The 23,575-nt window shown below is 36.5% G+C and overlaps 1 protein-coding gene across 1 annotated transcript in view; it reads left to right on the top strand.

Moving 5' to 3' along the window:
* PDE1A (phosphodiesterase 1A) overlaps positions 1 to 23,575 on the top strand; it is a 73,469-nt gene that overhangs the window by 30,771 nt on the left and 19,123 nt on the right. Inside the window, exons 3-12 of the mRNA XM_026090980.1 lie at positions 2,511 to 2,693; positions 3,143 to 3,209; positions 4,136 to 4,252; positions 5,665 to 5,805; positions 9,501 to 9,601; positions 12,183 to 12,308; positions 15,859 to 15,960; positions 16,080 to 16,200; positions 20,232 to 20,313; positions 22,021 to 22,141. Coding sequence (XP_025946765.1) covers positions 2,511 to 2,693; positions 3,143 to 3,209; positions 4,136 to 4,252; positions 5,665 to 5,805; positions 9,501 to 9,601; positions 12,183 to 12,308; positions 15,859 to 15,960; positions 16,080 to 16,200; positions 20,232 to 20,313; positions 22,021 to 22,141 — 1,161 coding nt within the window. The remainder of the gene's footprint in view (positions 1 to 2,510; positions 2,694 to 3,142; positions 3,210 to 4,135; positions 4,253 to 5,664; positions 5,806 to 9,500; positions 9,602 to 12,182; positions 12,309 to 15,858; positions 15,961 to 16,079; positions 16,201 to 20,231; positions 20,314 to 22,020; positions 22,142 to 23,575) is intronic.

Raw genomic sequence — 23,575 nt, 5'->3', positions numbered from 1 at the left:
CCAGTCATTCTGCCCCTCACAAACTCCTGCTCTAAAAACTCGCTGGTTATTGTCCCGCTCACATGCCATTCTGCATTAAAGCTCAAAAAAAAATGTATTGACTCTGTATCCTTAGACATTGTATTCAAATTACTGTGCTTGTATCTGCAAAGCTCAAAACCTGGTCCCAAATGCAAATCTGTATCAGGCTGTAGCAAACTGATACAGATTTTCTTCTTCGTGCTGCACAGGGGATGTGGAATATCCCTGGTGCGTGCTCACAGACAGCCTGATGCCATGCTTCTTTCATTTCTCACTTTGAGCAACAGCTTGAACAGTTATAAAAATATGTTTGAGGGATTATAAGGTTTATTCTTGATCATACAACAATTACATCAAATGCCAAATATTCCTCAGAAATATAAACATACTGATGTCTCCAAGGATTTTTTTATAACAGTGTTAGAGTAGTAGGGATTTAAGTGGAGTATAACGTAGTTCTTAATTTGGGGAATAAAATCACTTTATGGCCTTGACCTATGGCTAGTCTCAGCCTTAGTTCAGCTTTGCAAGATATTTGCCAGAATCCTTACCTCTACACAAATCGTGCTCCTTCAGAGTAAATTACTGGCTTCTGGCCTGTGCCACACTGCCCGAAAAATCTTGTAATTCTTGTCCATTCTGCTCCTCTTGCACTCTGCATTAAAGAGCCTTAGTAGTTTGATAATCTTATGTTCCTGAAAAATAGGAGCATCCCTGCCGTTCTTTCAGGAAACAGTGCTGTTGTTGGAGGCGTTTTATGGACTTCTTTTTTTTTAAACTCCGGTTGACAAATCTCACAAAATATACTGCCAGCCAGATAAGCTGCTGAAACTGAGAAGAGGGCACAGATATACTTTAATAACTGTTCACAAATAATTTGAATGGCAAATTTGAATGCTGGCATCATGCTTCCTACTAGGCATCTTCCTGTAATCTCTCAGAGAGTATTAGATTCACATGGGGATTCCTTTGCACTATAATGTATTCAGGCTTTTTTTCATCGTCCGTGTTTCTACTCACTTCCTCTGTATGCCAGAGAAGACCCGGATTAGGCAAGGTTTTGGAAATGGTGACGAAGGGAAATGAAGAAAGAGAAAGGTGTGAAAGAGGTGATGAATAAATATGAGGCGCAAGTGCACAAGTAGTGGGAAGAATTAACAGAGTTATGCTAGGAGAAGACAGAAAAGACAGCAGAGATGACAACATGAAAATGGAAGGGGAAGAGAGAATTTTTTCTCTCCCATACACCCATCCGCAAATGCTGTTAACCCAATTCCCACCAAATATATTTCCCAGAAATCCTGTTCACTCAAGAGACCCACGATTTCAACTTGACAACCAGATTGCCTGATAAGCAAATCACACACAAAAATACTCTTTGTCCATCACTGCTTTGTGTCCAGTTAAAGCAGTTTTGGAAAGACCTCACTAGGGAAATAGATCTATGTAATCAAATAATGTCTGCAATTGAACTGGTGTTGCTATTATTTCAAATATTTTAAAATAGTGGCTTTATGTATGTTCAGTTCATCCTAACTCTGGGGTTCCTTGCATAATTACATGAAGGGAAGTTTCTTATCTGAATATATAAGGGATTTGGTTCTAGGAAAAACACAGTAAATTGAGTGATACGGGCAAATAATAGCTAGATATAAATTGTGTGTTTACATGTGGTGRACTTTTAGAAATGCAGAGAATATTTAGTTACGTGTTTCTGCTAAATAAACTGATCTCCAATGCAATTTTGTTGAAGTTTCTTTTTAAATACTTTTTGTATTTTTCAAAAAGTATACATAACTTTTCTGTTTCTTTGAACAATTAAGAACTTTGAAAGCTGGAGCTGTAATTTTATCTTGTATGGTATCTTTACTGTTATGATTTTGTTACCCTTCCTTCAACAGGATTTAGAGATCTCTACACAGAAGGAATTCATTCTCATTAATACTTTCATTGCACTAGAATAATTTCCTGCACATGTATGATGRGTATTCATTGAAACACATTCATTTTAACATTTTTATATAATATTATTTATTTTATATGTAAGTATCAAAACATTTTTCATGTCATTTTGGAAGACGGATCAGATGAACCACTGGTGGTGTTAGTTATAGTGGCAACCGCTCTTCCTATAGACACTCATGTCAGTCGCTAAGCTTTTGACCTTTCCTCAAGGTTTTCTAACTCATTGATTACACTTCAATCCTCCAAAGCTGTGACAACTTTGTAGAAAACTCTCTCATTTGCCTTTGCTTGAATATTTTGCATTTGAATATTTTTTAGCTTCTGGAATGTGAGCAGAGTGAGAAAGGGCAGATGTCCACCATGCCTAGCTTTCTGGAGGCCTCATATGTCTAACAGAGAAAACATCTAGTAATACACTGAGTCAGTTCTACAGACTATCTTTACTTCTATTAAAATTAAATTGTTAGCTGTCCACACTCAAGTCTGCCATCTTCTCAATTATTTTTTTTATTATTTTTTTGTAGAAGGCTTTTGGACACTGAGGATGAACTCTCTGACATCCAGTCAGATTCAGTCCCRCTGGAAGTGCGGGACTGGTTAGCTTCTACATTCACGAGGAAAATGGGAATGGTGAAGAGAAGACCTGAAGAAAAGCCCAAATTCCGAAGCATTGTACATGCTGTACAGGCGGGAATTTTTGTAGAAAGGTGAGAGTTGTTTTTTTTATTATAGCAAGTAGTGCATTTAACTGCAATGTCTCTCTGCTGAAAATGCCTTTAGTGGTGGGATGAGCCTGAAGCAAATCTTTGAGGCAGGATTTAGATTTCAATTTCTGCAATTTCTCTCTTCTACATTTGAATGAAATCCTCTGGATTTTGGTAAATTCTGAGGGTAAACGTTATGGCTAGGGAACTTCTGCAAAAAAATGTAGCAAACGCTGCAGTAACCAACATTAAAAAAAAAAAAAAAAAAAGAAACAGCAGCAGAAGGGCTTTTCTCATGAAGTTCATAAAAAGACTTAGGTCATCTTTGGGATCAGACCTTAAATAGCTTAATATTATTTCACAAGCTATGAAGGATGAATTAAAAAAAAGAGAAATTGTTCCAATAATTTTTAAAAGAATGCTATTACTTAGTATTTTATTCATTCTTTTAGGATGTACCGAAGAACTTCTAACATGGTCGGTTTGGCTTACCCAGCAGAAGCGATGGCAACATTTAAGGTGAAATAAGTTTAATCATTGTGGAATTTGAATGTATATGTACTCCTGTTTAGTGACTTTTAGGGTGAAATGAGTGTGTTTTGCTGCTGAACATACCCTAGTCATCTTTAATAGTACAGAACTTAACACAACAGAGAAATGCAATGGTTAAAAATTCACACATAGCAGCTGATTCTGTTTATTGTTTCGCTGTTTAGCTATGATTTCATTTAGATGATATTAGAGCAATAGGATAAAATTTGTATAGAAATTTTTATTAAAATGTGAGAGTCATGGTTTTATCAGCTCCCACTTGTACGGTAATCAGTGTCTCGGAGAGCAGCATTTGTTTCCTTTTTAGGAAAGAAAAAGGAGAAGTAGTATTGGGACAGAGCTAACAAAAGAAGCTGAAGCTTATGGAACAAGTACAGTATTTGCTGTAAATTTAAGGCATCATTATAGTTCACCCAAAAGGCAATCTCTTATAATAGTAAAGTTCCTCTGGTTAGAGTATGTAATTAAAAAAGCAATATTTCTTGAGAAAGAAGGTAGTCACCTTTTCCCCTAAAAGACAGACATTGTTGTATTATTCACAGGTTGTTATACAGTTAATGAGATTGCATGATACCCTGTTTAAAGGACAAGTATTCCCATTAGCTCCACCAAGTTCGGTAGAAACTCTGCGTGCAGAAAGTTTAGTTTGAAAGATTAAGGCCTTAGATTCTAAGCGTACAAAGTTGCATAGCTGATGTTACAAGTACTTTCTTCATAACTAGCACAACTCTTTTCATCATTTCTATTGAAATAGTCATAAATGTATTACCTATAGTAAGAGTTTGAGAGACTTGGATGATAAACAAACAAGCAAGCAAAACAACCCCAAAAGCTGGAAATCTACTTAAACAGATGGAAACTTTATGTTCTTTTCCTCTTCCCCTCATCTGCAGGATGTTGATAAATGGTCTTTTGATGTATTTGCCCTAAATGAAGCAAGTGGAGAGCACAGTCTGAAATTTATGATGTATGAGCTGTTTACCCGATACGACCTTTTGAGCCGTTTCAAGGTCAGAAACTAGCCGCAAATAAAAATATGTATACAAAAATAAGTACATCAAATTTAAAATATTAGAAAGCCATAATGTTTGAAATGATATTTTATTGTACAATGAAGTGCAGAATTTCAAAGAACATGGCAAATCGAATATTGTAATATGCCAACAGTTCCACCAATTGAAACTTCACTCAGAGCAATGCAAATGTTTCTGCAACCCAAGAGATCRAAAGCTGTATAGACCCAYGTCAAGTTAATTTGGGATGGGAGGTTGCTAGTGAGCAGCTAAATGCTGTAAGCATTAGACAATAAACAGCTTTTGTATACAGCCTACTTTCTCAGCAGTATTGAATCAGTGTCTCATCTTCAAGGAAGAAAGTTGTTGTGCTTCCTTCCTAATAAGGCAGAAAACTGTAGTTAGTCCTAAGTACTTTTTCAGGATCAAACTAGATTACAGTTTGTTGCCTTAAACTTCGCGAGGGTTTCAGCTAAACCTTCCTCTCCTAACCAACTTTGGTGATATATACAGAGAAGGCTGCTTTTCAGTGGCATGTGCAGGGTGTCGCAATAAAATATGGAGTATTTATAACCTATTTTGAAAGGCTAGAATGAAAAATTGGATCCAAGTGCCAAATTTATCATTGAAAGTTTCATTATAGTTTCAAAACCTCTCCTTTGCAAGACTTTGTGCCCCATTTGAAGAGTGTCAGCCAGCCTCAGTCAGCCTGAGTAATTTGACTTTACCTGGTAACTCGACCTCAGCTTTTCCCATGAATGTTATGATTGCTTGAAGCCAGAATCACATCACGGCTACGTTAACAGCATGATCAGAAAGTATGCAATGTCACTGGTTCAGTGGGCTTAAGCCCATTCTCAGTCTCACTGTTTACCTTTCAGGGCCTTTGAATAAAGAAAAAAACTTCTTAAGAAAAGTGTAATTTAATTATATGGAAAAAATGTTGGGACTAGATAGTGCCTTTACTTCATACATTGTCTGGAGGAAGGGAAAGTGGACTATCAGGGTCAAGGAAACCTTCATTCGGGAAGGTAAATGCAACAAAGAAAAATAAATAATCCTATTGTTAGACTCCTATCTGTCAAACCTTTATTCTATAAGCAATCTATGCATTCCTAGTATAGACGGAAAGGAGCTTCTTAAAAACTTTTTGGATTATAGCTCTGCAGTCTCCCGTATGCTAACCACATGCTGTGCATAGTATATGTAGAGGGGTATAGCATCTACAAGAATTAACGGAAGATTCCTTGATGCAAATTATATTGTAGACCTTTATGTTTTAAATTTCTCTGTTGTTGCTCTGTTGTAACTAAATTCTATAGTGCATCAATTTGTGTTTATTTATTGCATGATTAACTTTGCAGTGTTGTCAGAAAAAAAAACTTTATTCTAATTTTTCCTCCCCCCAGATCCCTGTTCCCAATCTTATTTCATTTGCCGAAGCTCTTGAGGTTGGTTACAGCAAGTACAAAAATCCATATCACAATTTGATCCATGCAGCTGATGTTACTCAAACTGTGCATTACATCCTGATTCACACTGGTATCATGGTAAGAAATATTGCAAAGTTCAGTCAGCTTCTTTTCTCGGATTCTCTGCTCTTTTGGATAAATGTGTATATGTGTCCCTTATGCTTTCTTGAAAATTATTCAAATAGGGACTCTGATCAAACTAGCATTTGGGCTCTGAACTTTATGTCATCTTAACAATTCCTCCAGCTTMAAATTCTCCTAATGCTGAGGAAAAAGGGGGGGAAAAAATCTTCCCTAAATCCTTTTTGCTTGTCATTCTCTGGGCTTGGGATTATGTATCATACTAAAAGCAATACATATGCAGGAGTGGGCAGGCGAGAATTTTTCCCTTCCACGTCGGTGCCTGGGAGGTGTGATCAGGCAAGGAAACTGAGTATCTGCTGAGGGCTTGGCCATTGAAAGACCTTCTGAATCAGTGAGGATTTAYGCAAGCACTCTGCAGCTGCTTTTTCTTCAAGATGCTAACCTCCCTAGGGCTGCCCTTAAACACTGCCCTTGCTAATAGTAGACAGGAGATTGCAGTGGCTTTGCACTTTTGCAATATCCAAACATCTTTGGAACTGAAGTGAATCTGTTGAAACATCTTTACCCTAAACACTTTGATTTAATCTCAGCAATGGGAATCTCCTTACTTACTTTCAACTTGTTTAGACAAAAGTTAAACCTGACTCTGAGAAAATGGATGATTCTGCCAATGGCCTTTTGAAGAGTTTAGTCTTCACTATGAATGCACTTAAAAAAAAAAAAAAAGCATCTGATTTGTATTTGTGGAGCCATGAAACAATTCCATAGCACTTTTGGAAAGGAAAATTTTAGAAATCAGTGTTTGAAAGAAGCCCTAGTGATTTCGCAGCTTGCAAAGTACTTCTGTCCTGAATGTCATTTGTAGTTTGAGGTCTCATCAGTATAGTGCACAAATGTTCTATTTATCCTTTGGGGTTTTTTTCCTGTCATGTAGTTAACTTCAGCATTACAGAACCTTACTCAGTAACAATTTGAAGTTGGGTTCTCAAGCTAATTGTTATCAGATTATGTCTGTTGTAACAGCTCTTTTAACTCCGCTATATCTTCTAACAAATACTTGGAATGAGTCACTTACCTTTGACGCAATTCTATATCAAATGCCTGTGAGAGTTTTGCAGATTGACATGTGATTTGAAGTTCTTGTGCTTTCATTGTATCTTAAGGAGCCGATATTCACTCCCCAACCTTGCAAAGTGCTGTCTTTCTTGTTCACTTCTGAAAGATGTACTGAAGCAAATGTTTCAAAAAGCTGGTTTTTAGAAAGTCCTTTTCACAATTTCTATTATTGAAGTCGTACATTTTGTATCTTTTACAGGCGMTGGGAAAACAGCCATATTTCGGCATTTGCCAAAATGTTTAGCTGGTCAGAGCTTATGCTTCTCTATAAGCTTATAGAGAAGACTTCAGTGAAGAATAACAACTCACATATTCATATTCATATCCATAGCTCATTTAAAGAGATAAAATGATCATTATATTTTTCAAAAGCTATTGGCTGTCCATCTGAAAAAAGGAAGATCCAGCCACCTCAGATCAATGTGTGTTAGAAAGTTAGATATCACATATAGCAGACAATCTATTAACCTCCCCACCACCATGTGATTAAGCCGCAGATGATACAAATGAAATATATATCTCATGCTTGCATTTATGAAGTGTTCAACTTTGTAAAGATTTAAGAATGCAAGTCCCAGGGAAGATATCTTGTTAAGAACTTTTGAGTCATCGATCATCTTCCCACCATCCCTTTTCCCCTCCCACGTACCTGTATTGCTCAAATTGAGGGAAAAAATGTCTTCCCTGTCAATAAGTGTATTGTGAGACTCCATTTCTTATTCATTTTTTACTCCACCATTGTTTAAAAGAATAGTTCCAACGAGAGCTCATGAAAAGTTGAAATATGATCCTTTTACTTAGAAACAATTTACAATACTCCAAAACACCTCTGAATAGAAGAGATCTTTTCCAATAGGAGTTACACCTGAATAGCATAATATTTTACACCTAGAAAGTAAGTTCCAGCCATTTGGAGTCTATCAGAACTCCAAATACCAGAGGCTGCTTTTCCCCATCCCTTCAAAAAAATGCATTCTAACTCTTTCTCTAAGAGCTGTCTCCTGCTTCTTTAGAAATTCTTTAGCTAAAGTTGTTCTCTGATTCACTGATTTGAATACTGAACTGAATTTTGATTGTACAGCTACGGTATCTACAGTACTTGTTCTCATACAGTACCATATGAAGATTCTCTGTAGCCCATAGACATCATCTGTAAGGAACTCTCTTCTAATTATAGATGGATTGTCTAGCAACTCTTTTGGTTGCTAAAAAAGCTGATTTTTGAAAAGGCGGCTTAAAGAAGATGTTTATTTTTAGTTTTAGTTACCAATAATTTCTGGGTTTCTATTCCGTTGGTATGCTGAAAACATTGTGAAAGTCAGTACTAGTTCATGGCCTGGTTTCTTATGACACACAATACTATGAAGGTCATCGTTTCTATTTTTGGAACTGCTTACAGTACTTTCTCATTCCTCAGTTGTGCCCTTTTTAAATCTATACAGCTTCACCAACCAGCCAGTACTTTTTGTTCCTCAGCAATGTTATTTTGTCTCTTAATGACCTATTTTATTGTTCTTACACTACTTATGTATATTGACTGGTTCCTTTCTTCTTCTTTGAAAAGATTGTACTGCTTATGGCAGCTTATACATCTTATATGACGTGACCCACACAGCATTCATTTACATGTCTGCGCATATATGGGTGCATAAGGATGAAGATCATTTTTAGATCCTTTAGTGTAGAAATTTACTTCTGCACTTAAAAAAACTGAAATATATATGGAAATGCTTGATTGGCATATGACTAAATCAGTCCTATGACTGTGGGGGTTAATTATTGTATGATTTTTCTACCCCTGTTCTTAGATGGAGTAAATTTTCTCCTAAAAGTTGATTTATCATTCAAGAAAACAGAAGAGTAAAATAACAAAGGTGATTTTACAAACAGAGCAACAGAACAGCATCAGTTAGGAAGAGGTATAAAAGTGCATAAAACTCTAGGTGATTATTATTTTGTATAGAAGATGATCTTTACTATCTTTTGCTCTGTGTAACTGTATACTACCTTTATGCACTATATTTTGCCTTACAGTGCAAAGTATGGTATAATTTAGTACAGAAAAGCCTCCTGTTGGCCTGATTTCAATACTATAATACTGGTAAAATATAGTTAATGCTGGTGCTGTGCCTAATAAAGTATTGTGAACTACATATATTGTTCACTAAAAGACAAATTAAAAATGTAAAACTTTGTATCAAGTTTTTAGATGAATTTACAATAATTTGTCAAGTGCCATTTATTGACTAGCAGATTATATACTTCCTACTCGAAACTGCTCCAAAGTATATCATGCAATTTTCTTAATAACTTCTTATATTTTTGGACAGTCAATATTTACTTTGCTAGTGATTGTAAGGGCTTTAACTTTGTCTTAGAGAAGTCATAATAGGTACAAGCAACCATTTTACTATATAACATTTATGTTTTATGGATATATTTTGTCACCTGGAGTAGGAAAAGAATAAGGCTTATTTAAGTCAAAGGTAATGCAAAACATTTTTAGTACTGTAGACTTTAATCTAATAGGCTCTTATAGAAAATAGGACTAAGATTTGTTTTTCATTTACTAGCACTGGCTCACAGAACTGGAAATTTTGGCAATGATCTTTGCAGCTACYATCCATGATTATGAACATACTGGGACCACAAACAATTTTCATATTCAGACAAGGTGAGTAAAGTGGTCCCCAGAGTATCATATCTGAAGTTTGCTGTTCATTTGTCTGAAATGTTTCATACCTCTTACTAATACTGCCAGGAAATAGCTAGATAATTCCTGATTTTATGAATTGATTCTTTGACCTCTATAAAGTCAATGGGATCTCTGTAAAGTTGGAAAAGTAAGGAAAAAACTCCATAGTATTTGAAATGAAATCTTTATATTTAGAGGCTGATATCTCAGAACAGTGTTGTAAAAGAATGCCCATCATGCTGAAAATTTTGAAGTACTTTATCTGTCTTTTGCCCCTTTATTTGCTGTCTTAAATTCTGATACTTTTGACTCAGAACTTTCTTTCATGATGTCCCCAGAAAAATAACACTTCACTTTCAGCAATGTATCTACACTCATTTAAGGTGCTACATACATTTTGTTTCAGTGTATTAAACTGCAGGGTTCTAGCACACAGGGAGAGACCTTCAAGTATGTTTTTAAAAATCCTTACCAAGATTCCTCTCCTAGTGTGTTTTGTGAACATCTGCAGTGGTTATGAGATAACCCTCTAAGAAGAAATCCAGTTTGAAAGTCAAGCTAACTATATTCTCATTGAGGCACAGCCTGTCATCTTAGCCTCTGGTCCAGAACAGTATCRTATATGTCTCCATTAAAGTATTTTCAGCTCATCAAAGGAAAATCACTGACCAGTCCTTTAGTGGGTAATAGGTTGTGTGCCTGATACTTAACTCAGTACGACACACGTTCTCTCTCACTTGGCCATGCTTTGTTCTTTGTATCCTCAACTGAAGATTCAGCTTTACCTGCTCTTTTTCAACAATTTTCAGCAAAGCACTGGCATGTTCTAATGAAACAGCTCTAAGCAAGGGTGTAAATCATTATGGATTGCAAGAAATACTACTTGGCATAAAAATGAATAGGAGCATCCTCCCACTTACCTAGACAGATGAAGTGCCCAAGGGCTGCATTTAAATTAAACCCATGACATACTTGTGCATTGGGATATGCCCTTCAGCAAAGAACAAATTCTAGATCCACAGCTGAAATAAAGGTATAATCCTCTTCTTCAGCATAGTCTGGATAAAAATAAACTTCAGTTTGTAGTTCCAAGTTTATATTACTTTTCTATTTTTGTCCTTAATATTTTGCTCTGAAGTATTGCAAAAGTGGAAAATGAATTAAGCTGTTAAACTTTGACTTTTACATGTACATACTTGCCAACAGGTATTTGTTTTGCRATGCAGCTCATTCTTCCCTCCTAGGAGAATTTGACCCTAATATGACATACCCATGCCATGCTTCCAAGCATCTTTTGCCTCAGAAAAGCCAATGAAATAGCCCTCATAGTCATGTCAAATCTCAGCGGTGATTAAAACCAGTGATGATTAGCTATGCAGGTCAAAGTGTGCCTAAGTGATTGGCAGATCACAGATTTTCCCAAGATGTTACTAAGATTATTGACATAAACATACTAATTATTTCAGTAGGATATACTTTATTCCTCTAAGTAAACTTTTCAATCCAGTTTTAATTTTTTAGATTCCTTGGCACCATACCATGTATGTGAGTGATTACAGTGAATATTTACTATTGCTCACCAGACCAAGGGGATTGATTTTAGCTCATTAACATCACCGTAAGCGGAGCTGCTAAATCATCACACCTGTCTTCTAGCACAGAACTGTTAGTCACCTCCGGTCCAAGTGGAAATACTCAGCAACAGTTTTAGCAGAGCAGAAAGCTAGCAGGGAGGGGAAACCTGAGGTTGCTTACCAGTCAGACCACAGGGAGAAATAAATTCCCTGAGACTTCTTGAAGTTAGAAGCTAAGTGTTATAAATCCTTACCATATCAAATTGTGTGAAAATCTATATGTAACTCTTGTAACTGTAGGCTAGTCTCTGTCTAGTTATGAGTGGAAGGGTACTGTCATGGCTTAACATAAATTTGCCGTTACCAACAAACTGGTATTGACTTTGTGGTAAGGTTCTGGCTTTAGAAAGCAATTGAATGCACCCTTTGTTATGAGGCTCAAAATTTGGCTTGTCTTCTGACAAAACATGGCATCCAGTTGAAACATATGAAATATAAAGTCTTCTAGCATTTTAATAAGTATAGCTCTTTCTCTGATTATGAGCCACATGAGCCAAAGCAGATCTCAGAATAGCGGTACAAGCTTCTTTATAACCCATGCTATTTTGGGCACTCCCTCTGTTGGTGAATGTGTTGCATTTTAAGTGGTTGTATTGTCAAAGAATACTTTTGAGTAGCCTAATTTTAACATTTCTGTTTTTGTACAATCCTATCTACTATCAAGAAGCTCAAGGCTCTCCTCATAAAACTTTCTCACAGTTATATTATAAAAATAAAATGTTACACACTTAGAAATATGACTTTCCTCCAAACAATACATACAGTGGCAATGATGATAAATTTTCATGGTTTTAGGGTAGAAACTTTATCTATTCTGTAGGAACAAATAAGCATACTTGGATATATAATCAAGGATACACATTCCTAATTTCTCCAGCGCCTTCGTGAGTATTCTATTGCAAATTTTTTTTTTTTTTTTAATCTAGGTCAGATGTTGCAATATTGTACAATGATCGTTCTGTTCTTGAAAATCATCATGTGAGTGCTGCTTATAGACTCATGCAAGAAGAAGAGATGAACATCCTGGCAAATTTAACCAAAGACGACTGGAGGTAAGGCCTACTGTGACATTCAAGCATAATTCCAGTACATAAAATTAATAAAAAACTCCTGCCCTGCGGAGTCTATTTTAAGAGTTCAAATTACAAGGAAAAACTTTTGCACTGAAAGAAGTTATGGATGTTCAGAGCTTAGGGAAAGCTGCTGTAGTGTAAAGAAGTGCTTTATGGGACACTCCATACAGTTTTCTAAGTGAGTTGTGTGTTGATGAGCCGCAATGTTGGACTGTGCAGGCAGGGTCTCAGGTGAGATAGTTCTTTGGTGAAACATCTTGAGTTAGTTTATCTTTGTCTAACAGTGGGTTAAAACCTCAGTGCAAAGTCTCACTGTATTGCCAGCTTGGCCTCTACTGCCTTTGGGATTTCTACTGTGTGACATAGCACAGCATAGTTGCATCTTGGCTAAGCATTAAAAAGTGAATTATCAAGTAAAGGCTCAGCTACATTAGAGAAATATCTTGTTTTCCTTCTTATTTTTTAATGTAATTCTTAAAGAAAATTTGACCACCCAAAAGAATCAGGATCATAACTGACATGTCACAAATACCAAGATCTAGAAGATCAAAGTGAACAAGTGTTAGAGCTATGACTTTCTCCATTATTAAGAAAGGTATATTATCTTCGTATTACACAGATCACAAATCAGTATATATAGCACTTAAATTATAAGACTTCTGTGTGTTCCTGTAAATATAACTATCATTCAGAGATCCCTAAAATAACTTTTAAATAACTGGACTGTGAAGCCAGACAAAATGTTCTGCTTCCAGGAAAATCTGCCACTGTCAATGATGCCACCAGAAATAACAAACCTATAGTCTACTTTATTTGTATTTTCACATAACTATACATTTATGAAGGAATATGTGAATTTGAGAGCAAATTTTGGTCTGGTGTATTTTTAAAGGTGAAGGACTTATTTACATGGTAGGCTTACATTATTTTACTGTTTTACATGATCATATGCTTAATATGAACGTACTTTTTTATTTAATATAATGTGAGAGAGGAATCATACACTTTTCCCATCTCCTCAGAGGATAATCATTTGCATTTAGTTATCATAAAGTTCTAATTATAAATTCAGTTCTGGAGAACAATCTCTGGAAATAGATTGTAAACTTGAGCAAGAGTTTACACAGTCAGATTTTCATTGCCAACATGAGTCACTGTTGCTCTGATGGGAATTCCTTTGGGACTGATAGAGTAGTTTGGTCTCTGTGACCCTTTTTCTAGCCGCTGAGTATGAAGAAAGTGTTCATGCCACTAGACAGCCATCAGAGACTGACATCAGAGGGACATGTGGATATGGGAAGGCTAAGAAAGAAAGAGAACACAGGACATGACTGCTCACTTATGAATGGAGTTCGTATGCACAAAATCAGTATTCTTTCAACTATATTTGGGCCCGAAGAAATTACTGTGTGGTGTACATGAATGCTGTTATATTTCTCATCACAGAACTAAAGATTGCAACAACCACATATCGTTTTGCCTTCCTAACATTAGCGGGGCTAACTATATTATCCTGCGGCCTAATTAATGAAATGGGCAGTGATTTCTCTCTGGGAGTGGTCTGTGAGACCAGCTGAGGTCATCTTTGATCCTGAAGTTCAGAGGGCCTTTTACCCCTGGGAAATGGTTTGGGAAGTAGTCTCCCATGAAGCGATAGTAGACTGAGCTTTCTTATTCTAGTAAAACTCTAGTTTCCCTGTGAGTTTGGGACTTTCCATTTCTCTGTGGCTGATAGGAGGGCAGGCATGGGGCCTGAAATCTTCCCAAGTGTGTGAAGAGAACAGTGCTACTTCGTTTGATCCCTACTGAGGGGATGGAGGTCAGAACTTGCGTTTGTCAGCTGCCGTGGCAATGTAAATCTACTAGAAGCAGAATGTTGCTTTTGTGTTTTGTGTAGTAGGAGTGGGCTTATTTCTGGTTACTCTTAAAAGAAAGTTCAGACATGAAAAGTTCCTAGGAAAGTGTCCTGTAGAAAGAGGGAGTGGTAATTATTTTCAGTTTTAAAAACAGGATTTAACAATGCAGAGCCCTTGGTTTTCATGCAGTGTCTAGCTGTTCTTTGTTTTTATTTTTAATGGGTTTGGCTATGTTTGAAAAGTACAGTTTCAAAGCAATGTGGAGGAGGAACAGTTGGGATGCACATTAATTAGTATCATCTTATGAGGTCAGATAAGGTAAGGCATTTTCTAAGCACAAGTTGCTATGGCTGCATATTATTGTTTGAGTAGAAGTGAGAGGGCTGAGTCTTTATCCTGTTACATCAAAGCAAATCAGGAATAAATACACAGAAATCAATGAGGGATATCAACTTATATATGCAATTAATTTGGCTCACAAGCAATCTCGATAGTTTTTATAATAAACTACTATAACAGCCCTAAAGAAAACTGCAACTTAGTTCTTTAAAACATACTTATTTGAAAAAGTGCTTTGTTAAGTAAATCAAAGGTAGGGCTAAAATGTGAAATATCAGTGAGAAATCCTAAAGCAGGTTTTACTGTTGTATTTGATACTTTGACTAATAGTAAACAAGCATTATCAGTTCTTTGCCACATGGTACCAGGGCTCCATATTCTAAGGAAAGCATCCTTAAGGTTGGAGGCATATTCCTGAAAATAAATGCTACATAAATAAAGATTTAATGATGTAGTTGATTTCTGCCTGCCCCCAATAGCTAGAAGCAACCCTCTTTTGCATGTAAATCCCTCTAGGCCATGTAAAAAGCATATTAATAAAGAGCCAGTGGACTCCTACATAGTCTACATACAATCCTTCTACCTCAAGGAAAGTGTGTATTCCAAATCAGTAATTACTGGTGACAAAATTAATGTACTTGCATATACCATGATAATTAATATACTTTCTCACGATTGATGTTTTACTATTTCATATTCATTTAATAGAAAACTGATGGACAAGCGTCATCTCTGACCATGATATCAAGATACAGATAAACTGTGAATCCTGAACTTGTTCTGACTCATATAACAGGCATTAAGGAGTTCTTGAGATGAAGGCAGTTTGACATGATGTTCATAATATTGGCATAACGTTCACAGCATTTCAAATGTAACACTTCTTGCTCTTCTAAGCGTCTCCACAGCCTTCTTACTAGCTTTAGTGTTGTGCCTGTTCTGCACTAGAATAAGAACAGTAATATAAGACACTAATGTGTCCTCTTGTGTGGTGGTGGGGCCAGAGACAACTGGATTTTTGGTTACTCTAATGATGAAAAAAAAGGAAAGAATTATAATGGGTGATAGAACTGCATGTAATTTTAGTTTATACACTAGGAAAGAGGAATTACAAAACAGCATGACTTTGAAATAATAATTGCAGCATGGATTCTTTGCTTCCACAGAATCCCTTTAGGATACAACATTTAAGTTGTTAATAATTTATTTAAAAGCTTTTTAAAATGTAATAGAAAACATGGGTTGTTATAAATTAACAAGTGCTGCTTAAACAAATGTTCCATACATAGAATAAATGAATTGTAATAAGTCATTTTGCTTTTAATTATTCTTAGGGAGTTGCGTAGCTTGGTCATTGAGATGGTTTTGTCTACAGATATGTCGGGTCATTTTCAGCAAATTAAAACGATGCGACATACTCTACAGCAGAGAGAGGGGTAGGTTATTTTCCATTCTGCTCTTTATCTGTAGTCTTTAAATGAGCTCRTGTCCAAGAAAAGACATTAACTAGTTGCTTTTGTTCTGAGGTAATTGGAGCATGTCCTTGATTTGACAGGATAGACAAAGCCAAAGCCATGTCTTTGATTCTACATGCAGCAGATATAAGCCATCCAGCAAAATCCTGGAAACTGCACTACCGGTGGACCATGGCCCTGATGGAAGAATTTTTTCGACAGGTGCCGTTTTAAAAATCTTCCAGTAAATCTAGTTGAAGAAACAATGATTACGCAACTAAATCGTTCTATAACTTTACCAGCAAGGGTGTTGTTGGTTGTGATTGACTATCATAGTCAGTAGTACATGTTCCTTACTCTTAATACCGCTGACATTAATTCAACTTTTATGTGAGTGAATAAGATGAAAATGTTATTGCTCCGTATCTATTTCAGGTGATACCAGGATTCTAAGTGTTGTAGGTTTTTTTCTTTCAATAATATTATAACTTGTCAAGCTGTTTTCATTCTGTAGACAGAGATTTATATATGCTCTGAGTTAAAAAGAAACACGGATAGGGTAGGATGAGGGACTTGAAACGAGGAAGAATTTGCATTCAGCAAAGGCAAAAATGTTGTCGTCATCTTGTATTTCAGAAAGCCCTCCTATTTCTTTTCCTTGCCGTTGCTGTCATGCACATGACACATAGTTATGAAGGTTTTGCTGTCGTAAAGGCTAATCCAAAGTCCCCCAAGGTTACTGGGAATCATCCTGTTGGCAGTGTGGCCATATATCCTGAAACAAAAATGAAGACACACCTCTGTGAAAGGCTTTTTATGGCTGCAAGATACTGAGTGCAAAGAGAAAGCCCGAGGGAAGCCAGTGTTGGTGTGACTGCTGCCATTTGCTGGCTCACCTGGGCAGGGGCCAGAAAGCATTTCAGTGGCAGGCGCGTGCTCGCCCTGCGATGAATGCTCCCTTGAGCGGGGAGCACTGAGTGCTCAGGGCTCATGTCAAACGGGAGCAGCCAGGCGGGTGTTTCTACTTCTCCCATCACTCGAAGCACTTGTAAAAATAAACCATTTTTTCTCAGCATAGTAATAGTCTTTGATGAAGCATTTCTTTGTTATGAGAACTGATTAAAATAGTTCAAGTGGTAAAATGAAAGCCAGGACATTTTAAGTGTCCTGAAGCAAATAGATGAGCTTCCAAATCATCAGCATATGTATAAAAATGACCATGYCGTGATAAAATCAGAAACTACAATTTATGAGCAAATTATTTCTATGAGTGATTACTATTTCTGTTGTCTAGGAATTAGGAATTACTTGATACGAGAGAAAAATTGTGTTATGATTTTATGATTCTTTTAGCGCTCTGATGCAGGAAACAAAATYTGTAATATAACAATACATGTACAAAAGACTCCCTATTAAAACAGAAAAGTGGGAAATTTAGTATTGTGAACAGTTTTAAAAAACCCTGACATTGATTTCTCCTGGCAGTCAGGTTATTCTTTCAGTGTAAAAAAAAAAAAAAAAAAAAAAAAAAAAGTGAAAATTAAGGGAGACTTGGAATTTAGTATTTCTATACAATTTAGGAATGTTGTATACCAGGAATTAATAATCTTTCTTTTTTTTTTAGAGCAGGTACTATTTTTAGGGGGTGTCATATGTTACCTTTGTCAATGGTGGTAGTACAAGATCTTAACAAGTACCAGGCTATGTAGATTTTAAAGCAGTGTGCATGCCACTAGTGATTCCTGTACCATGGTTTAGGAACTTTTCTTTCAGATGCTTCATAGGGAGTGACGCACGCTGAAATTAGTTTGCATTTAAGTAAATAATTTTTGGTGACCTCAGCATAAACTATAATCTCCAGAGAAGCTGAAAACCAACCTCCATGGCCTACAGAGCATTGAAATATTTCCTGTTAAATAAATTTTTGAAAGTTACAAAAAAGAATGAAAGAAACCTTAGTGCTTTCCTGCATCAGGAATGTGGCACTTACTATGAGTGCATAGAGACCATGCATGTTTTTAAAATATCAGTTACTGAGATTAAACTGATAACCATGATCCATTTTAGATATTACATGGTTTCTGCAATTATACAGTTTTTAAAAATGCTTAATACAGATAATTGAACAGTGTAGGTCTAGCTCATCTTGATTGTCATTATTTTTTCTGTACATTGACATTTTCAAATCACATGGGTCACACTGGAACAGGGATCAGAGTAATAAAAGAGTCAGTAGGTTAAAGCATTAGGTTGTTCAGCCCACCTGCCCTGGAAGTTTCTTGCTGTGTTCCTAGAGGTTCTGAATAAGGAGCATTCAGACATCCTTGACTCTAGCATTTGCCCTGGGGAGACTGAGTGGAGATCTGGTGCCTTAATCTAAATAATGAATAGACTAAGTTTTGTGGAAATACTGAGTAGAGTCATGAGTTTGTGTCTGTTCCTGTAAATGGAAACGATGAGGATTTTGAACTTGAGAGAAGAAAGGAGGATCTGATTACCCCAGATATATATTACTTGAAAAGGTCAGAAATGACCAACTGTAAAAACATTTTAGACACAGAGACAGAGTAGACAGAGCCCATGAGACAGTGAGGCAATGTGTCCAGGCAAGTGGATGTAGCACTAGCAATAAGCAGCACCACACTGCCTTGGTCTTTCTGTACATAGGATCAGCTAACGTTTTAGTTATTCCTTTGTTCTTACCATATAAAAAGTAACTAGATCACAAATAAACTGCTCAAAGGCTTGAGGTGGCATTTAATAATGCAATCAAGCCACCAAGTATGTATTTCTGTCGCTCAGCGAAATAAAATATGAAAGTCTTTCAGGCTGTAGAGGAATGTGCAAAGAATTGAATGCCTTTTTATATGTACTGCTGAGATGAGCAGGACATATGGAGTAATTCCAACACATTTAAAGTGCAATGGAGTAATTGTAAATATATAAATGAACCGAGTAGTGCATACACAGAATATCTGCTTCCTAGAGGCACGGGCTTGGCTGTGCATCCTATGATCCGTTGATCTGTGTGTGGTGGATATCTCTGGGATTTCCAGATCTATGTCAGCCAAAATGGAGTGGGCCAAACTTATACAAAACCCATTAAGTCCACCTCTTTTTTATTCTATTTTTAATAATAATTCCCCTATTTCTATAGCCTTACAGGAAAAAGCAGCAGAGCTTGGAACTGCCAGTGAGAAAGCAATGCTTTAACATTCAGCTTTCAAAGTAGTGGGCACCAGCAAAAAATGAACATTCACCTAGGCAAAAAAACTTGTTAACTGTAGCTAACGATTAAAATATGCATCAGTGTTAACTTTAGGGAAAAAGCCAAACAACACTGTAAGTTAAAACAACAACTACAGAAAATGTGTTACAATGCCAAGGAAAATCTGAGCTACTTGTTTAAAATAGAAATACACCCACCCATCTCAAAAACGTAAAAAATAAAGAAATACACAGTTCAAGTCATTCAAAGAAGCATCATAGCTCCTATAATATTATGTTGTCAATCTGAGTAGGTCCAGTAGCACAAAAAGAGAGCTTGTCCAGTGAGTTGGTCATCTGGGAAAAGAATTTCTTTTTTTACTGTCTTTATCTTGATTTTAAATCTCACGAGACTCTAATGACCAATTTAAATATCAACACTGTGCTCATTATTATAATTTATGATAGGCTTGATTTTATATGACATTCAAATATATTTTTATTCTGTCTTCAGCAGCAGAGAGATAATCCTGCTAGAGAGAGTGAGTTAAAGTCAGATCATGCCTTTTTAACCTGTGCAAATACACTGAAGAAATTTTACATGTTGCATAAACCAATGCAATGGAAGGAAACCTTTAACCTTTGGAATATTTTTACAAACATGTCTAAGTGTCCAATCTCATAACATCAAAGATTTGCAGGTCTAAACTGTAAATGTTGATAGACTCCATATAAAATACGCCATTTATTTTTCTTCCTTGACAAATGTTAAATCTCATTGGCAGATGCCTTGCTTTTGAGGAACACTTGCTTTCAACAATTATTTCCTTTATCTAAAAATTGTTAAATGTAAGTTAGACTATTGACCTTTACTTTTCCTGAGAATTTAAAGACAAATAATGAGTTTCAGTTATCTGCAACTTGTTTTTATTTAGGAAAATAAGTGAATGAAGTAATTTGTTGAGTAAATACTAACAATGTTCAGATTCATTTGTCTATCTGATTATTCAATATGTGTTTATAATACTAAACATTGTTGTTTCCAGGGAGACAAAGAGGCTGCTTTAGGGCTTCCATTCTCCCCACTCTGTGACCGCAAGTCTACTTTGGTAGCTCAGTCCCAAATAGGTAATGACAAGTACTGTTTTTCTTCTTCTTGTATGTGTAGGAGCATAAAAAACTGTGTGGACCTTTCTTAGACCCATTTTGCATTTTAAATGTTCCAAATCCCATCATATACAATGTATTTTTTTGCACTTGTTTGTTCAGTGAACTCATATGCCCTCACAGCAGCAACTAACTGGTTTCAAACGAATATTAAGTTATTTTGACATGTATGATCCAAGGAGAGGTAGGAGAGGGTTTACCAAAGTACTAGACATAAGCCCATCTTTTACTATATACACTTCAGGGTTTGATAGCTCATGTCCTCAGACAGGTTGACTCTTGCTCAAGAACCCAAAGGCATGTCTCTGCTACCATCCAAAAGTCTGATACTATTTTGTAGCTGCATCTCTACTGCAAATGAATTGGTGGTATCAGCCCTTCAGCTTCCAAACACTTAGCCAGAGACCCAGGCAAAAGGACTTGTATTTTGCTCCTGTGGCCATGTTACCCACTTAAAGCTAATTAATAGATCAGACAGCTGGACTGTGTTTAAGGCTACCAGTGTGGCAGGGTCAAGCAGCACAGGGTCATGCCTCCTTGGGTTGACAAGGACCACTGCATGCTGCTCCCATCACTTCTAATTGCTCTCTGATCAACAGTGGCCAAACTTCAGTTTCATGTTTTCAGAAATGCAGGTCTTGGCTCCCTCTGCCTCAGTTTGAGCTATCAGATCAGCTATAATAAGGAAATAGAAAGTGGTAAAGTGAATTGGGGATGGTTACAAGGACATACCCTAGAAGCCTGCAGAGTAAAACAGCATGTCCTGTTAACAGCTGTACTTTTATGTGAGTGATATCAGTACTCCTTGAGAGATTCTACTGGTGCAAATGTGTTAGCTTTGAAATGAATTATGTCATCCAGTCTGATCTTGTCACTCAAAATGTTCTTTATTCCATTCCACTGGGACATGAAACACAATGTGCTTGAGGGTTATACCTACTGCAGGTGGGAAGCTGGATTCTAGGCTGAAGCGCTGTTGCTCACCTTTGGGCTGTGTTGCATTGTTAGAGTATGAAGACACCTGGAAATCCATTGCTAGCTTTTTTTTTTTTTTTTTTAATCTTTTTTTGTGAAATGCTCGGCAGAGAATAATGCTTCATTCTTTCACTATGTCATTCCTTACCTTGATGAGCACTTTAAAATGTAAAAGACATTGTTCAGAGCTGACATCTCATAACTGTGGGATGAATGCTGTCTCCTAGGGATATTACTTGTTCTCTTCACTGATTTGACAGAACACTCCTACACACTGTGAAATAACACTTTACCTCCACAGAATAATAAACAGCAGTTTGAAATATTAACTCCTTGGCAAGAAGCTCTGAATGGTAACAGAGGCAGTAGGACTTCTAGCCCCTTGGCTCTACTGTGGCTTCCTTTCCATTCAGTAATTCATTTCAAACTCAAGGTGTGTTCTACACTGCATAAAATTTACAGGGAACAGGAATAAAAAGCTAAAATTATTAGCATTTAGTTATGTGCATACAACTTCAGGTGGGTTTTTTGTTTTGTTTGCTTTTTTCCTCAAGATTGTACTAGTGGTAACTAGTATATTGAATCAGGACTACAGTGAGAAAATAAGCCTTATATCAAACCTTAGTTTTTAGATTTGAGAGCTGGAAAATGTAAAATCTGATTTTTATTTTTTTTCCTCATTTTGCTCTTCAGGTTTCATTGATTTCATAGTAGAACCAACATTTTCTCTTCTTACGGATTCAATGGAGAAAATTGTTATTCCTCTTATAGGGGAAGCTTCAAAATCTGAAAGTCCTGCATTTGGGACACCCAGGTATGAATACATTGCTTATTTTTTGAACTGACTTAACTAACTGCTGTCGTTCTCCGCCTTATCATAATTACTGTTAAGGTTGGAAAAGTAACATGACTAGCTATACAGTATTGCCACCTAGTGGTGCCGTCTTGTATTTGCAGTATGCTAGTCCTGCCTTGACCATGGACAGTTGTGTACATAAAATGGCAAAAATGCAACACAATGAACAAAATACACACTTCTAAAATGTAAAGGTGATTTTCTGCAGAATATACAATAATACATTCTCTTTTCCTTTGGCTCCATCTGGAAGACTACCAGCCCATATCTGTATAAGATTGTCAAAGTTCCTAGTTTTCTTACCACTGAGTCTTTTTCAGTATTATTTTAATTGACAGTGAGAAAAGTTGTCCTTCGATTTCTGAGAGCAAYTGAAAGTGGAGGTGGTGCAGGTAGTCTCAGTTTTTTTCTGAGTTTTTCTTATACTGTAGATCACTTCCCCCCTTTACCTTCCCATTTTTCAGTATTATTTGATATATCCACTTGAGACAAAATTCACTCCACTTATATCCCACTTGAGGGAGCTCCTGATTTTTATATCATGAAGGAAGGTGTCTGCAAAACAAAATAGCTATGTGAGACAATGTTATCCATTTGAGTGACTCTTCATTGAAAGTATCATTCAATAGTCAGATGCTGCTGTTACGAATGTTCCCTCTGTTACCATGGGTTTTTTTCTTTTTCTTTTTCTTTTTTTTTTTTCTTTTTCACTGCAATTTGAGTGTTCACTGAGGCTACTGATATCATAATTCTGCAGGGCATTTGTTCCTTTGCTGTACAAGGGTTACCTTTTAGTAGTAAAACAATGAACCTGGCTGCTTTCTAATCATGAATTTACTCTGCATGTATTTCAGTTGCTGTAAAGAAGTGGTTATTTGTGACAGCATTCTTACTTTAGGGCAACAGTGCTAAACTGAAGCATTAATGCTAACACACATCCTTTAACTGCTCACTTGTTCACATTAGAGATTAGCAGCTCCAGGCTTAATTTTCAGTTGACACTCCTAAGTGAATGGTACACGAACAAAGGCTTATGATCCAGCAAAGCTTACTCATTTGAGGTCAAGTATAAAGGGAATTCATTTCTGAGTGTGGAAGCAGGCACTAAGCAAGAAGAGACTGGAGAGCCTAGAGCATAACGTCTGAGCCGGCAGACTTGCACAAACGCTTTGGGGGGATTCCATGAATATATGGTATGACATTTACTGTGTTGTCTGAAAAACATTACAATTATAGCACATTTTTTCCATTCTATTCTCTTTAACATCTCTGGAGCACAGGGATATTATAATTAACTCTTCTTGTACAAGCCTCACTGAAATTTTGACTACAACTGTATTTCTCCTGATAGGATTAATGGAAATCCATTTGTATGTGTATGGATATGTCTTT

Source organism: Apteryx rowi, unplaced genomic scaffold, assembly GCF_003343035.1.
Source record: "Apteryx rowi isolate R43461 unplaced genomic scaffold, aptRow1 scaffold_89, whole genome shotgun sequence".
Classification (NCBI taxonomy): domain Eukaryota; kingdom Metazoa; phylum Chordata; class Aves; order Apterygiformes; family Apterygidae; genus Apteryx; species Apteryx rowi.
The sequence above is the reverse complement of the archived record's forward strand: the minus strand, read 5'-3'. Positions and strand labels throughout refer to the sequence as shown.